We start from the raw sequence: 14,830 nt of genomic DNA, 5'->3' as shown, positions 1-14,830 counted from the left end.
GTTCTTCAGCCGTCGTCGGTGCAGTATCTGAAGGTTCTACAGCCGGCGTCGGTGCAGTATCTGAAGGTTCTACAGCCGGCGTCGGTGCAGTATCTGAAGGTTCTACAGCCGACGTCGGTGCAGGATCTGAAGGCTCTACAGCCGGCGTCGGTGAAGTATCTGAAGGTTCTACAGCCGGCGTCGGTCCAGTATCTGAAGGCTCTACAGCCGGCGTCGGTGCAGTATCTGAAGGTTCTGGAGCCAGCGTCGGTGCAGTATCTGAAGGTTCTACAGCCGGCGTTGGCGCAGTATCTGAAGGTTCTACAGCCGGCGTCGGTGCAGTATCTGAAGGTTCTACAGCCGGTGTCGGTGCAGTATCTGAAGGTTCTGGAGCCAGCATTGGTGCAGTATCTGCAGGTTCTACAGCCGGCGTCGGTGCAGTATCTGCAGGTGTACAGCCGGCGTCGGTGCAGTATCTGAAGGTTCTACAGCCGGTGTTGGCGCAGTATCTGAAGGTTCTACAGCCGGCGTCGGTGCAGTATCTGAAGGTTCTACAGCCGGCGTCGGTGCAGTATCTGAAGGTTCTACAGCCGGCGTTGGCGCAGTATCTGAAGGTTCTACAGCCGGCGTCGGTGCAGTATCTGAAGGTTCTACAGCCGGCGTCGGTGCAGTATCTGAAGGTTCTACAGCCGGCATTGGCGCAGTATTTGAAGGTTCTACAGCCAACGTCAGTGCAGTCATGCATTTCCAATGGAATATTGTGGCTTGCATGAACTCTTTACTAGTTGGGTTCGTTCTTTGGAGCTCGGCTGAAGAATACGATTACTACAGCTGGCAGTCGGACAATTTCCAGAACGGACGCTTTTACACCAAACAGAGCCAGTGCGTGGACATTCCCCAAGATCTCAGCCTCTGCCACAATGTCGGCTACAAGAAAATGAGGCTACCCAATTTGCTCGACCACGAGACCATGCCCGAGGTGAAGCAGCAAGCCAGCAGTTGGGTACCGTTGCTAGCCAAGAGGTGCCACAGAGACACGCAACTTTTCCTGTGCTCGCTCTTCGCACCGATTTGTCTGGAGAGACCCATTTACCCGTGCCGATCGCTGTGTGAGGTGGTGCGTGACAGCTGTGCGCCGGTTATGGAGTCCTACGGTTTTCCTTGGCCGGAGATGCTGAATTGTAACAAGTTCCCCATCGATAACGACCTGTGCATCACCGTGCAGTTTGGCAGCAAGCAAGTTACTCAGCCACCAGGTAACTTTACACCCTTCGTAATTCTTCAGAGATGTGCATTGTGAGCCAGATTCATGTATTTGTGGGAGAAATGGTCTGGGCTTCAATTATTACAATTTAACTATACATTCTGTGATGACAGTTAGGGACGGGTCTGCTTTTTATTGGGTTTTTTCAGTTTTGAAAATTGTATATTAGTGCAAATAACAAAAGTATCACGGACAGTACTCAATTGTTTCAGTTTTGAAGAAAATTTCTAGATCAGCCTTTCTCATTCAGGGTTCTGTGGATTCCGAGGGTTGCCAGGGGTTCCTTAAGTAATGATCGGATTTTGACATCTCAGATAAGTAACCATTGAAGTAAATGATCTTTTTAGCTATTATCATTATTATACAGGATTTATATTGCGCTAACAATTTACAGTATAAGGGAGACAGTACTGCAACAATACAATTCAATACAAGAGGGTTAGGAGGTATCTGGAAGGGGGATTCTTCCCACTGACCCCCAATGTAAGGGACATTCTTCCCAATGACCACCAATGTAAGGGACATTCTTCCCACTGACCCCCAATGCAAGGAATATTCTTCCCACTGACCACCAATGTAAGGGACATTCTTCCCACTGACCTCCAATGTAAGGGACATTCTTCCCACTGACCCCCAATGTAAGGGACATTCTTCCCACTGACCCCCAATGTAAGGGACATTCTTCCCACTGATCACCAATGTAAGGGACATTCTTCCCACTGACCACCAATGTAAGGGACATTCTTCCCACCGACCCCCAATGTAAGGAACATTCTTCCCACTGACCACCAATGTAAGGGACATTCTTCCCAATAACCACCCATGTAAGGGACATTCTTCCCAATGACCACCAATGTAAGGGACATTCTTCCCACTGACCACCAATGTAAGGGACATTCTTCCCACTGACCACCAATGTAAGGGACATTCTTCCCACTGACCACCAATGTAAGGGACATTCTGACCACTGACCACCAATGTAAGGGACATTCTTCCCACTGACCCCCAATGTAAGAGACATTCTTCCCACTGACCACCAATGTAAGAGACATTCTTCCCACTGACCACCAATGTAAGGGACATTCTTCCCACTGACCCCCAATGCAAGGGACATTCTTCCCACTGACCCCCAATGTAAGGGACATTCTTCCCACTGACCTCCAATGTAAGGGGCATTCTTCCCACTGACCCCCAATGTAAGGGACATTCTTCCCACTGACCACCAATGTAAGGAGCATTCTTCCCACTGACCCCACAATGTAAGGGATATTCTTCCCACTGACCCCCAATGTAAGGGACATTCTTCCCACTGACCCCCAATGTAAGGGACATTCTTCCCACTGACCCCCAATGTAAGGGACATTCTTCCCACTGATCCCCAATGTAAGGGACATTCTTCCCACTGACCCCCAATGTAAGGGACATTCTTCCCACTGACCACCAATGTAAGGGACATTCTTCCCACTGACCACCAATGTACGGGACATTCTTCCCACTGACCCCCCATTGTAAGAGACATTCTTCCCACTGACCACCAATGTAAGGGACATTCATCCCACTGACCCCCAATGTAAGGACATTCTTCCCACTGACCCCCAATGTAAGGGACATTCTTCCCACTGACCTCCAATGTAAGGGGCATTCTTCCCACTGACCCCCAATGTAAGGGATATTCTTCCCACTGACCCCCAATGTAAGGGATATTCTTCCCACTGACCCCCAATGTAAGGGATATTCTTCCCACTGACCCCCAATGTAAGGGATATTCTTCCCACTGACCCCCAATGTAAGGGACATTCTTCCCACTGACCCCCAATATAAGGGACATTCTTCCCACTGACCTCCAATGTAAGGGGCATTCTTCCCACAGACCCCCAATGTAAGGGACATTCTTCCCACTGACCACCAATGTAAGGGACATTCTTCCCACTGACCCCAATGTAAGGGACATTCTTCCCACTGACCCCCAATGTAAGGGACATTCTTCCCACTGACCCCCAATGTAAGGGACATTCTTCCCACTGATCCCCAATGTAAGGGACATTCTTCCCACTGACCCCCAATGTAAGGGACATTCTTCCCACTGACCCCCAATGTAAGGGACATTCTTCCCACTGACCACCAATGTACGGGACATTCTTCCCACTGACCCCCCATTGTAAGAGACATTCTTCCCACTGACCACCAATGTAAGGGCCATTCATCCCACTGACCCCCATTGTAAGGACATTCTTCCCACTGACCCCCCAATGTAAGGGATATTCTTCCCACTGACCGCTAATGTAAGGGACGTTCTTCCCACTAACCCCAATGTAAGGGACGTTCTTCCCACTAACCCCAATGTAAGGCATGTTCTTACCACTGACCACCAATGTAAGGGACATTCGTCCCACTGACCCCCAATGTAAGGGATGTTCTTCCCACTGACCCCCAATGTAAGGGACATTCTTCCCACTGACCACCAATGTAAGGGACATTCTTCCTACTGACCCCCAATGTAAGGGACATTCTTCCCACTGACCACCAATGTAAGGGACATTCTTCCCACTGACTCCCAATGTAAGGGACATTCTTCCTACTGACCCCCAATGTAAGGGACATTCTTCCCACTGACCCCCAATGCAAGGGACATTCTTCCCACTGACCTCCAATGTAAGGGGCATTCTTCCCACTGACCCCCAATGTAAGGGATATTCTTCCCACTGACCCCCAATGTAAGGGATATTCTTCCCACTGACCCCCAATGTAAGGGACATTCTTCCCACTGACCCCCAATGTAAGGGACATTCTTCCCACTGACCTCCAATGTAAGGGACATTCTTCCCACTGACCCCCAATGTAAGGGACATTCTTCCCACTGACCACCAATGTAAGGGACATTCTTCCCATTGACCCCAATGTAAGGGACATTCTTCCCACTGACCCCCAATGTAAGGGACATTCTTCCCACTGATCCCCAATGTAAGGGACATTCTTCCCACTGATCCCCAATGTAAGGGACATTGTTCCCACTGACCCCAATGTAAGGGACATTCTTCCCACTGACCCCCAATGTAAGGGACATTCTTCCCACTGACCACCAATGTAAGGGACATTCTTCCCACTGACCACCAATGTAAGGGACATTCTTCCCACTGACCACCAATGTAAGGGACATTCTTCCCACTGACCCCCCATTGTCAGAGACATTCTTCCCACTGACCACCAATGTAAGGGACATTCTTCCCACTGACCCCCAATGTAAGGGACATTCTTCCCACTGACCACCAATGTAAGGGACATTCTTCCCACTGACCCCAATGTAAGGGACATTCTTCCCACTGATCTGCAATGTAAGGGACATTCTTCCCACTGACCACCAATGTAAGGGACATTCTTCCCACTGACCCCCAATGTAAGGGGCATTCTTCCCACTGACCCCCAATGTAAGGGACATTCTTCCCACTGACCCCCAATGTAAGGGGCATTCTTCCCACTGACCCCCAATGTAAGGGACATTCTTCCCACTGACCACCAATGTAAGGGACATTCTTCCCACTGACCCCCAATGTAAGGGGCATTCTTCCCACTGACCCCCAATGTAAGGGGCATTCTTCCCACTGCCGATCACACTAATGTACCATGAGTTGTAGATATAGTAACTGTCAGCAGGGATTCACTGATACTGGAAACTTTTTTCAGTGTTTAAAAAGGTTAAGAAAGATAGATAAGTTAGAAAAATTCTAGATAATACTTAATCAGGTCAAAAATTAAAAAGGAACATAGCTTAGCCCATTCACATATAACTATTTTTGGCAATTTAGTGTGTGTATCCTCTCAGTTCTCTTGAAGCAAAGGTAATAGATATAGAAAGATACAGTGACATCTCAATCTAATTCTCTAACCGGGATATAAATCATTTTATATAGTTAAACATGTTTTATGGGGATGACCACCACTTTAATCTGTCAATAACAACTACTTTAATGGGGTCATACTTCCCAATGACCTCCAATATAAGGGCCATTTTTGCCTTTGAACTCCCTAATAAATTGGTTTTGGGAGATTTAGGGGTTCCTAAAAAGGTTCAGAACTACTTGTCTAGAATGTACCAAACCAGGTAAAAACAGAATAAGGGATTGCCCATTCACATATATCATTTATTGTAATTTAATGTGTGTATCCTCTCTGCTCTCTCTCGCAAATGTAAGATAGAAAAAGTTACAGTGACATCTCAATATGATTCCCCAACCAGAGTATAAATCATTGTATAAAGGTAAACATGTTTTATGGGGATGAACAACACCTTAATGGGGTCATACTTCACCAATGACCATAACTTTAATGGGGTCCAACTTCACCAATGACCACAACCTTAATGGGGTCCTACTTTCCAAATGACCACCAATTTAATGGGATCATACTTCACCAATGACCACCACTTTAATGGGATCCAACTTTCCGACTGACCAGCACTTTAATGGAATCCAACTTCCCCAATGACCACAACTTTATTGGGATCCAACTTCCCCAATGACCACAACTTTAATGGGATCCAACTTCCCCAATGACCACAACTTTAATGGGATCCAACTTCCCCAATGACCACCACTTTAATGGGTTCCAACTTCCCCAATGACCACCACTTTAATGGGATCCAACTTCCCCAATGACCACAACTTTAATGGGATCCAACTTCCCCAATGACCACCAGTTTAATGGGTTCCAACTTCCCCAATGACCACCACTTTAATGGGATCCAACTTCCCCAATGACCACAACTTTAATGGGATCCAACTTCCCCAATGACCACCACTTCAATGGGATCCAACTTCCCCAATGTCCACTTTAATGGGATCCAACTTCCTCAATGACCACAACTTTATTGGGATCCAACTACCCCAATCACCACCACTTTAATGGGATCCAACTTCCCCAATGACCACCACTTTAATGGGATCCAACTTCCCCAATGACCGCCACTTTAATGGGATCCAACTTCCCAATGACCACTTTAATGGGTTCCAACTTCCCCAATGGCCACCAGTTTAATGGGATCCAACTTCTCCAATGACCACCACTTTAATGGGATCCAACTTCCCAATGACCACTTTAATGGGATCCAACTTCCCCAATGACCACCACTTTAATGGGATCCAACTTCCCAATGACCACTTTAATGGGTTCCAACTTCCCCAATGGCCACCAGTTTAATGGGATCCAACTTCCCCAATGACCACCACTTTAATGGGATCCAACTTCCCAATGACCACTTTAATGGGTTCCAACTTCCCCAATGGCCACCAGTTTAATGGGATCCAACTTCTCCAATGACCACTTTAATGGGATCCAACTTCCCCAATGACCACTTTTGCCGTTGACCCCACTAATAAATTGGCTTAGGTCATTTTAAGGGTTGCTAAACAGGGTTAAGAAAGGCTTCTCTAGAATATACCAAGCCAGGTCACAACAGAATAAGGGATACCTTTGACCGTTCGCATATATATATATTTCTGTTTTGTGAATTTTAGTGTGTGCATCCTTTCTGTTCTCTCAAAGCAACGTAATAAAAGAAAGGTAGTAAAAGATACAGTGATATCTCAATGCAGTTCTCTAACCAGGGTATAAATCTTTATATAAAGTTAACTTGTTTAATGGGGGTAACCACCACTTTGGGTGGGGTGGGGTGGGGTTGGACATTCTTCCCAATGACTACCAATGTAAGGGCTGTTTTCGCCATTGACCCCCCCCCCCCCTTCCCAGTGAGTTGGTTCTAGATATTTTGAGGGATCCTAAAGAGGTCAAGAAAGGCTTGTCTAGATAATACTCCATCAGGTCAGAACAGATGAAGGGGCATTCCCGTGCCCGTCTGCATATTGCGTATATCCTGTTTATTTTTATTATTGCATATCCTATTTTATGACGTTTATTGTGTGTATCCTCTCTGCTTTCAGAGAAAATGTCATAGATATAGAATGATATAGATATCTAATTCTCTAACAGGGTATACATTATGTTTATCAAGTTAACCCCTCGCCCTCCTGAGGATTCGCCCCCTTCCTGAGCAGGCCATTTTTAATATTACGGCGCTGCGTTACTTTGACTGACAATTGCGCAGTCATGCAACGCTGCACCCAAATTAAATGTATGTTCTTTTTTCCCCCACAAATAGAGCTTCCTTTCGGTGGTATTTGATGTGCGGTTGTTATTTTTTGCGCTATAAACAAAAAAGACAATTTTGAGAATAAATAACAAAATATTTGACTTTTTGCTATTAAACAAGTCCAATAGAAAAAATGTAAAAAATCAAATTTCTTCATAAATTTTGGGCAAAATGTATTCTGCTCCATGTCTTTGCTAAAAAAAAATCCTAATATATGTAAATTAATTGGTTTATGTGAAAATGATAGCATTTACAAATGGCGGTATAGATATTGGAATTCAAAAAGAACATTTATTTTTACTAGTAATGGTGGCGATTAGCCATACAAAGCCATGCAGAGCCATACATAGCAGTGTGCTGGAGCTGACGGGAGAGAACTATATTGTTTACATACAGTTCTCTCCCCGCATTGGTATTACTCAGCGATCACTGGGTGCCGGTGAGTAATCACCAGCTGGGACCCGGTGATTGACAAGCTCTGATGAAGAAGGGACTCCCATCGACTCCACGTCAGCCTGACTTTGAGACTCTTCCCTCGTGATAAGACTTGCACTGGTCTCAGGCTCCTTGAGTCTCGCTAAGGATTTTACACGCTTGTTATACTTCTCAGTTTGTGAGTATATTTTAAATTCAATAAAATCACATTTTACTGAGGTAATGCGCAAGGTTGGTGCGCTTTTTGTTTCGCTTCCCCAGCCTTGTTTAGAGCCGCACAATCTTTGATGCTTTGGTGGTGAATTTCTTCAATTTCCGTGTCCATCTATCTACCCTTGTTGTGGGCCATAGAGAGCAGGAGGTGTTGTTTTTGTTCCAACCACAGCACCACATGCCTGGAGTTTGCATGTTCTCCCTGTGCCTGCGTGGGTTTCCTCTGGGTACTCCGGTTTCCTCCCACACTCCAAAGACATGCTGGTAGGTTAATAGGTTCCTGTCTAAATTGTCCCTAGTATGTGTATGAATGAATGTGAGTTAGGGACCTTAGATTATACGCTCCTCGGGGGCGGGGACTGATGTGAATGTACAATATATATGTAAAGCGCTGCGTAAACTGACGGCGATATATAAGTACCTGAAATAATTAAATTATATATATATATATGTGTGTGTGTGTGTGTATATATATATACACACACTGTATGTTGAAATGCATTTTTATTACAAAATATATGAAAAAGATTTTTAAAAAATATTTGTTTTTAAATATATTCCTCATTTTTTTTTTATATAAGTACCTGAAATAAATAAATAAATAAAATCACAAATTTACTCAAAATCCAAGTGATTGAAAGAATTGGAAAATTGAATTTGTTTCCCTATGGGCCCAAACTACTATCGAATCATGTGACATCTTCTAAATGAAACAAATGCATTCGTTGATTTCAGTATTAACTTTTTTCGGACATTCGTTGTTATGAGATTTGTAAACATCCGAATCTCCGAAAAAAAATCAAATTTTTGGCCGAAAAACAAATTTGTTACGAAATTAAATGCAAATATCTAATAGCTCATTCAATCATGTTAACTCCTTGGCGTGGGCGCCTCCCGGCCCTTTAAGGGTTTCAGAAGCCAGGAGGCGGGGCGGGGTTTTAAAGTCATGTGACCGCCTTGATTCGCCGACACGGCGGTCACATGGTTGGGAAAGGTCCCGATCGAAAGAGGAGATCGGGACCTTTCCGTGAGTACCGGACATGTGTGCTGGGAGCGCTCTCAGCCAGGGGCGGACTGACACCTCATGGGGCCCCCGGGCAATAGGGGATCATGGGGCCCCTGTGTCCTTACCCACACTCAAAAAGCCTATGAAAAAGGTACCAAGGGCATCTCATGGGGCCCCTTACTGACCCCGGGCCCTCGTGCAGTGCCCGAGTTTCCAAATGGTCAGTCCGCCACTGCTCTCAGCACATATGTTTTTGTTAATTGCACACAAATGTGCGGCTGCTCGGCATCAAGGCCCAGACCGGGAGGTCGCACATTTACGTGCGGCTGGCGTGAAGAGGTTAAACATGTTCGATGGGGGTGCTAAACCTTAGGCTATCATGCTAATTGAGGCTGCAACACAGCACACCCTGATCTAGAGCAGTCTTGGTCAACCATTGTTCCTCCAGGGGTGTCTACAGGTTCTTTGGGCTGTGACCTCCCATCTGATAGCCCTGCACAGGTCCACAACCAACGCCGGTGGGCAAGGCCTAAAGCATGACACCAATGACCTGTCTGTAAGGGTGGCATTCTGATCACCAATGTTGCAATCTTTCCATTGACCACCAATAGAAGGGCCATTTTTGCCATTGCCCCCCAATGAGTTGTTTTTCGGTAAAACATTCCCCAAGACTTGAAAATTATTTTAGTAGTTCCTTTGGTCTAAAAGATCAGGAAAGGCTGGTATGGAATATACGAAGCCGAAACAGAACAAGGGACATATCTTTGCCCCTGGGCTTATAATTACAGGCGTACCTCGAGTTTACGAATTTCTCCGGGACGTTGCGAAAAATTCGGAAACAGAAATGCGGTTTCCCATAGGAATGCATTGAAAACCAAATAATCCGTTCCAGAGGTCAGAAAAAAAGTTAAAAAAAAAATCTTTTATCTGCTCAAAACTCTTTATAAAGTGCACTTTAAAGGCATAACTAGAGATGCACAGAAATTTCGGCCACCAAAATATATCGTTCGAAAATAGCCCTATCGGCATTCTGAATAGGAAATATTTAGCCGATACAGGAGACTGTGTACTGCAGATGTGGGGTTTCTAAATGTAATTTTTTTTTTCTTCACTATAGCTCAGAGATTCAGCTGTCACTTTACTCCACAGCTAAAAGAAACAAAGTTTCCTTTTAGCTTATTTCCCTGTGTTAAAAATAACAAAGTATCCTTTTAGTTTCTTTCCCCGAGTTAAAAGAAACAAAGTTTCCTTTTAGTTTCTTTCCACGAGTTAAAAGAAACAAAGTTTCTTTTTAGTTTATTTCCCCGAATTAAAAGAAACAAAGCATCCTTTTAGTTTCTTTCCCCGAGTTAAAAGAAACAAAGTATCCTTTTAGTTTCTTTCCCCGAGTTAAAAGAAACAAAATTTCCTTTTAGTTTATTTCCCCGAATTAAAAGAAAGTTTCCTTTTAGTTTATTTCCCCGAGTTAAAAGAAACAAAGTTTCCTTTTATTTCCCCGAGTTAAAAGAAACAAAGTTTCCTTTTAGTTTATTTCCCCGAATTAAAAGAAACAAAGTTTCCTTTTAGTTTATTTCCCAGAGTTAAAAGAAACAAAGTTTCCTTTTAGTTTATTTTCCCGAGTTAAAAGAAACATAGTTTCCTTTTAGTTTATTTGCCCGAGTTAAAAATAACAAAGTTTCCTTTTAGTTTATTTCCCTGAGTTAAAAATAACAAAGTTTCCTTTTAGTTTCTTTCCCTGAGTTAAAAGAAACAAAGTATCCTTTTAGTTTCTTTCCCCGAGTTAAAAATAACAAAGTTTCCTTTTAGTTTCTTTCCCCGAGTTACAAGAAACAAAGTTTCCTTTTAGTTTATTTCCTCAAGTAAAAAGAAACAAAGTATCCTTTTAGTTTCTTTCCCGAGTTAAAAGAAACAAAGTTTCCTTTTAGTTTATTTTCCCAAGTTAAAAGAAACATAGTTTCCTTTTAGTTTATTTCCCCGAGTTAAAAATAACAAAGTTTCCTTTTAGTTTCTTTCCCTGAGTTAAAAATAACAAAGTTTCCTTTTAGTTTCTTTCCCTGAGTTAAAAATAACAAAGTTTCCTTTTAGTTTCTTTTCTCGAGTTAAAAGAAACAATGTTTCCTTTTAGATTCTTTCCAAAGATAAAAGAAACAAAGTTTTCCTTTAGCTCCGAGGAAAGTGACAGCTAATTCTGTGAGTTATAGTGAAGAGAAAAAAAAAGCCGTCAATCGCATTTAAAAATCGTCACCGACATACACTTCGTATTGCGAAAAAAAATTTGTAAAAAAAATTTGTAAACCGGGGCGTTATTTTCAATGGATTTTCATTCGTAAACCGAAAATTACATTAACCGGGGCGTTCGTAAACCGCGGTACGCCTGTATTTAGTTCAACTAGCATGTGTATCCTTTCTGCTTTGTGGAGGTAGATAAACGGATACAACACTATGCAATGATCACATTTTCGAACTGGGATATCAATCAGACGCCGAGAATGTTCGTTTCGGATGCATTCATTGACTGAGGAATTCCTTTTTTGCTGCAAGTTGAACCCATTCATTTTCGTCATTGTTGTTATATTCGGCGTTTGTTTTGTATATTTGTTGGGCCGGGTGGATTCGAAAAATGTGGCAGTTTTTTTTTTTTGGAAGATTGCTATATATTAGTTATCGGTTTTGATATTTTGGGTGGATTTGTTAGTCAAATCGAAAATATTCGGATTCGATATTTGCGGACACAACAGAATAAATCATTTTTCAAGCCTTAGAGGTTGCGATGAGCCGGTACAGGATATAATGAGCCGGGTCAGGACAGAAGGGACAGACCTTCCCCACCTTCACTTTTGTTCCTTTAATGGTGTATTTAGGTTTTGTACTGCCCTAGGCAACACAAAAATCAGCGCCCCCCGCAGAGAGACCCTGACATTGACCAACAACGCCCATGTCTCCCACCTGAGGGAGCCTTCTACTACCACTGCCCCCCATACAGCAGCCACCATCCCCCATGGCGAGAGAGAAAGACACTCACCTTCACATCTCCGGACATCCCTGGGAACAAGAGTCGGGCTGTGCATACACTGTCATGAAACTCTCTCGGAACCCACCAGGTCCCCATGCTGTGTGTGTCCTTTCTTCTGTCCCTTTATCCAAGGGGCAGTGCTGCCCCCCCCTGAAAAATGCCGCCCTAGGCAACTGCCTTGTGGTATCCTCTGCTTTCAGGAGGTAGATATAGAAAGATAAAGTGATATCTAATGATTGAATTCTTTAACCATGATATATATGTCCATAGGGGCATTCTCCCTGATGACCACCAATGTAAGGGCCATTTTTGCCATAGATACCCCGCCCCCCCCCCCCCCAATGAGTTAGTTCTAGTAATTGTAGGGGTTACTAAAAAGGTTAAGAAAGGCTTGGCTAGAATATTTAACGGGGGTGCTAAGCCTTACGCTATCTCATTTATTGGGGTTGCAGCATAGTTCGCCTTGGTCTTTGGACCAGCCTTTGTCAACCAACATTTCTCAAGTGGTTTCTAGGGGTTCCTTGTGGATAACTGACCTCCTATCTGATGATGCCTGCATAGTGTCCAGGACCAACAACACTTGATGAACCCGTGACACAATGATCTTTTTAGCTGTCGGCAAGGGTGGCCTTCTGACCATTGCTGGAGGGGGTTGCACCTTCGTCTAGAGCAGCCTTTCTCAACCTGGGTTTTTCCAGGTGTGTCTAGAGGTTCCTCAGGCTGTGGCTGATTGACCTGCCATCTAGAGGTTCCTCGGGCTGTGGCTGATTGACCTGCCATCTAGAGGTTCCTCAGGCTGTGGCTGATTGACCTGCCATCTAGAGGCTCCTCGGGCTGTGGCTGATTGACCTGCCATCTAGAGGTTCCTCGGGCTGTGGCTGATTGACCTGCCATCTAGAGGTTCCTCGGGCTGTGGCTGATTGACCTGCCATCTAGAGGTTCCTCGGGCTGTGGCTAATTGACCTGCCATCTAGAGGTTCCTCAGGCTGTGGCTGATTGACCTGCCATCTAGAGGTTCCTCGGGCTGTGGCTGATTGATCTGCCATCTAGAGGTTCCTCGGGCTATGGCTGATTGACCTGCCATCTAGAGGTTCCTCAGGCTGTGGCTGATTGACCTGCCATCTAGAGGTTCCTCAGGCTGTGGGTGATTGACCTGCCATCTAGAGGTTACTCAGGCTGTGGCTGATTGACCTGCCATCTAGAGGTTCCTCGGGCTGTGGCTGATTGACCTGCCATCTAGAGGTTCCTTGGGCTGTGGCTGATTGACCTGCCATCTAGAGGTTCCTCAGTCTGTGGCTGATTGACTCGCCATCTAGAGGTTCCTCGGGCTGTGGCTGATTGACCTGCCATCCAGAGGTTTCTCAGGCTGTGGCTGATTGACCTGCCATCTAGAGGTTCCTCAGGCTGTGGCTGATTGACCTGCCATCTAGAGGTTCCTCAGGCTGTGGCTGATTGACCTGCCATCTAGAGGTTCCTCAGGCTATGGTTGATTGACCTGCCATCTAGAGGTGCTTGCATTGATCCAGAACCAACAACATTTGACAACGCCACCAGCATGACACCAATGATCCTTTTGGTTGTCCATAAGGATAACATTCTATTGACCACCAACATAAAGGCCATTTTTTCCATTGCCCCCCCCCAATTAATTCATTGGGGAGGGGCATTAAGTGACTGTACAAACATTAAGGCTAACCATATGATGGGTAGGCAATGTCACTATAATAGAGGATTTCACATCATACGGTTGGCTATAGACAGGCAGATCTTCCCGGCTGCTGTGCCCGTCCAGGGTTGTGGTCATTGTTCAGCTCCAATATCTAATCAAGGGGAGTTAACTAAAGCCGGCCACAGATGGTCTGAATGTTGGCTGGTTCAGCAGGGACTGGCCAAGATTTGAACCATGTATGGGCAGGCTGAATGCACCCAAGGTGATCGAGCAATCAACGTGGGTACAACCAGCCTGTTGAATCTTACGTGCGATTATTGCTAATAGCTATTCTAGCTGCTAACAGTATCTATTATCTATCTATTATCTATCTATTATCTATCTATTATCTATCTATTATCTATCTATCTATCTATCTATCTATCTATTATCTATCTATCTATTATCTATCTATTATCTATCTATCTATCTATTATCTATCTATTATCTATCTATCTATTATCTATCTATCTATCTATTATCTATCTATCTATCTATCTATCTATCTATTATCTATCTATTATCTATCTATCTATCTATCTATCTATCTATCTATCTATCTATTATCTATTATCTATCTATCTATTATCTATCTATTATCTATCTATCTATCTATTATCTATCTATTATCTATTATCTATCTATCTATTATCTATCTATTATCTATCTATCTATCTATCTATCTATTATCTATCTATCTATCTATTATCTATCTATTATCTATCTATCTATCTATTATCTATCTATTATCTATCTATCTATCTATCTATCTATCTATCTATCTATCTATCTATCTATTATCTATCTATCTATTATCTATCTATCTATTATCTATCTATCTATCTATCTATCTATCTATCTATCTATCTATCTATCTATCTATCTATTATCTATCTATCTATCTATTATCTATCTATCTATTATCTATCTATCTATCTATCTATCTATCTATTATCTATCTATCTATTATCTATCTATCTATTATCTATCTATCTATTATCTATCTATCTATCTATCTATCTATCTATCTATCTATCTATCTATTATCTATCTATCTATCTATCTATCTA

At 43.5% G+C, this 14,830-nt stretch overlaps 1 protein-coding gene across 1 annotated transcript in view; it reads left to right on the top strand.

Annotated features, from left to right (window-relative positions):
• The first annotated feature begins 417 nt into the window (after positions 1–417).
• SFRP5 (secreted frizzled related protein 5) overlaps positions 418–14,830 on the top strand; it is a 121,629-nt gene continuing 107,216 nt past the window's right edge. The window contains exon 1 of the mRNA XM_089659626.1: positions 418–1,235. Coding sequence (XP_089515752.1) covers positions 719–1,235 — 517 coding nt within the window. The 5' untranslated portion in view covers positions 418–718. The remainder of the gene's footprint in view (positions 1,236–14,830) is intronic.

Source organism: Staurois parvus, unplaced genomic scaffold (genome assembly GCF_062004578.1).
Source record: "Staurois parvus isolate SC_StPar_1 unplaced genomic scaffold, SC_StPar_1.0 ptg001175l, whole genome shotgun sequence".
Classification (NCBI taxonomy): domain Eukaryota; kingdom Metazoa; phylum Chordata; class Amphibia; order Anura; family Ranidae; genus Staurois; species Staurois parvus.
Note: the sequence above shows the minus strand (reverse complement) of the source record. Positions and strands in the feature narration are given on the sequence as shown.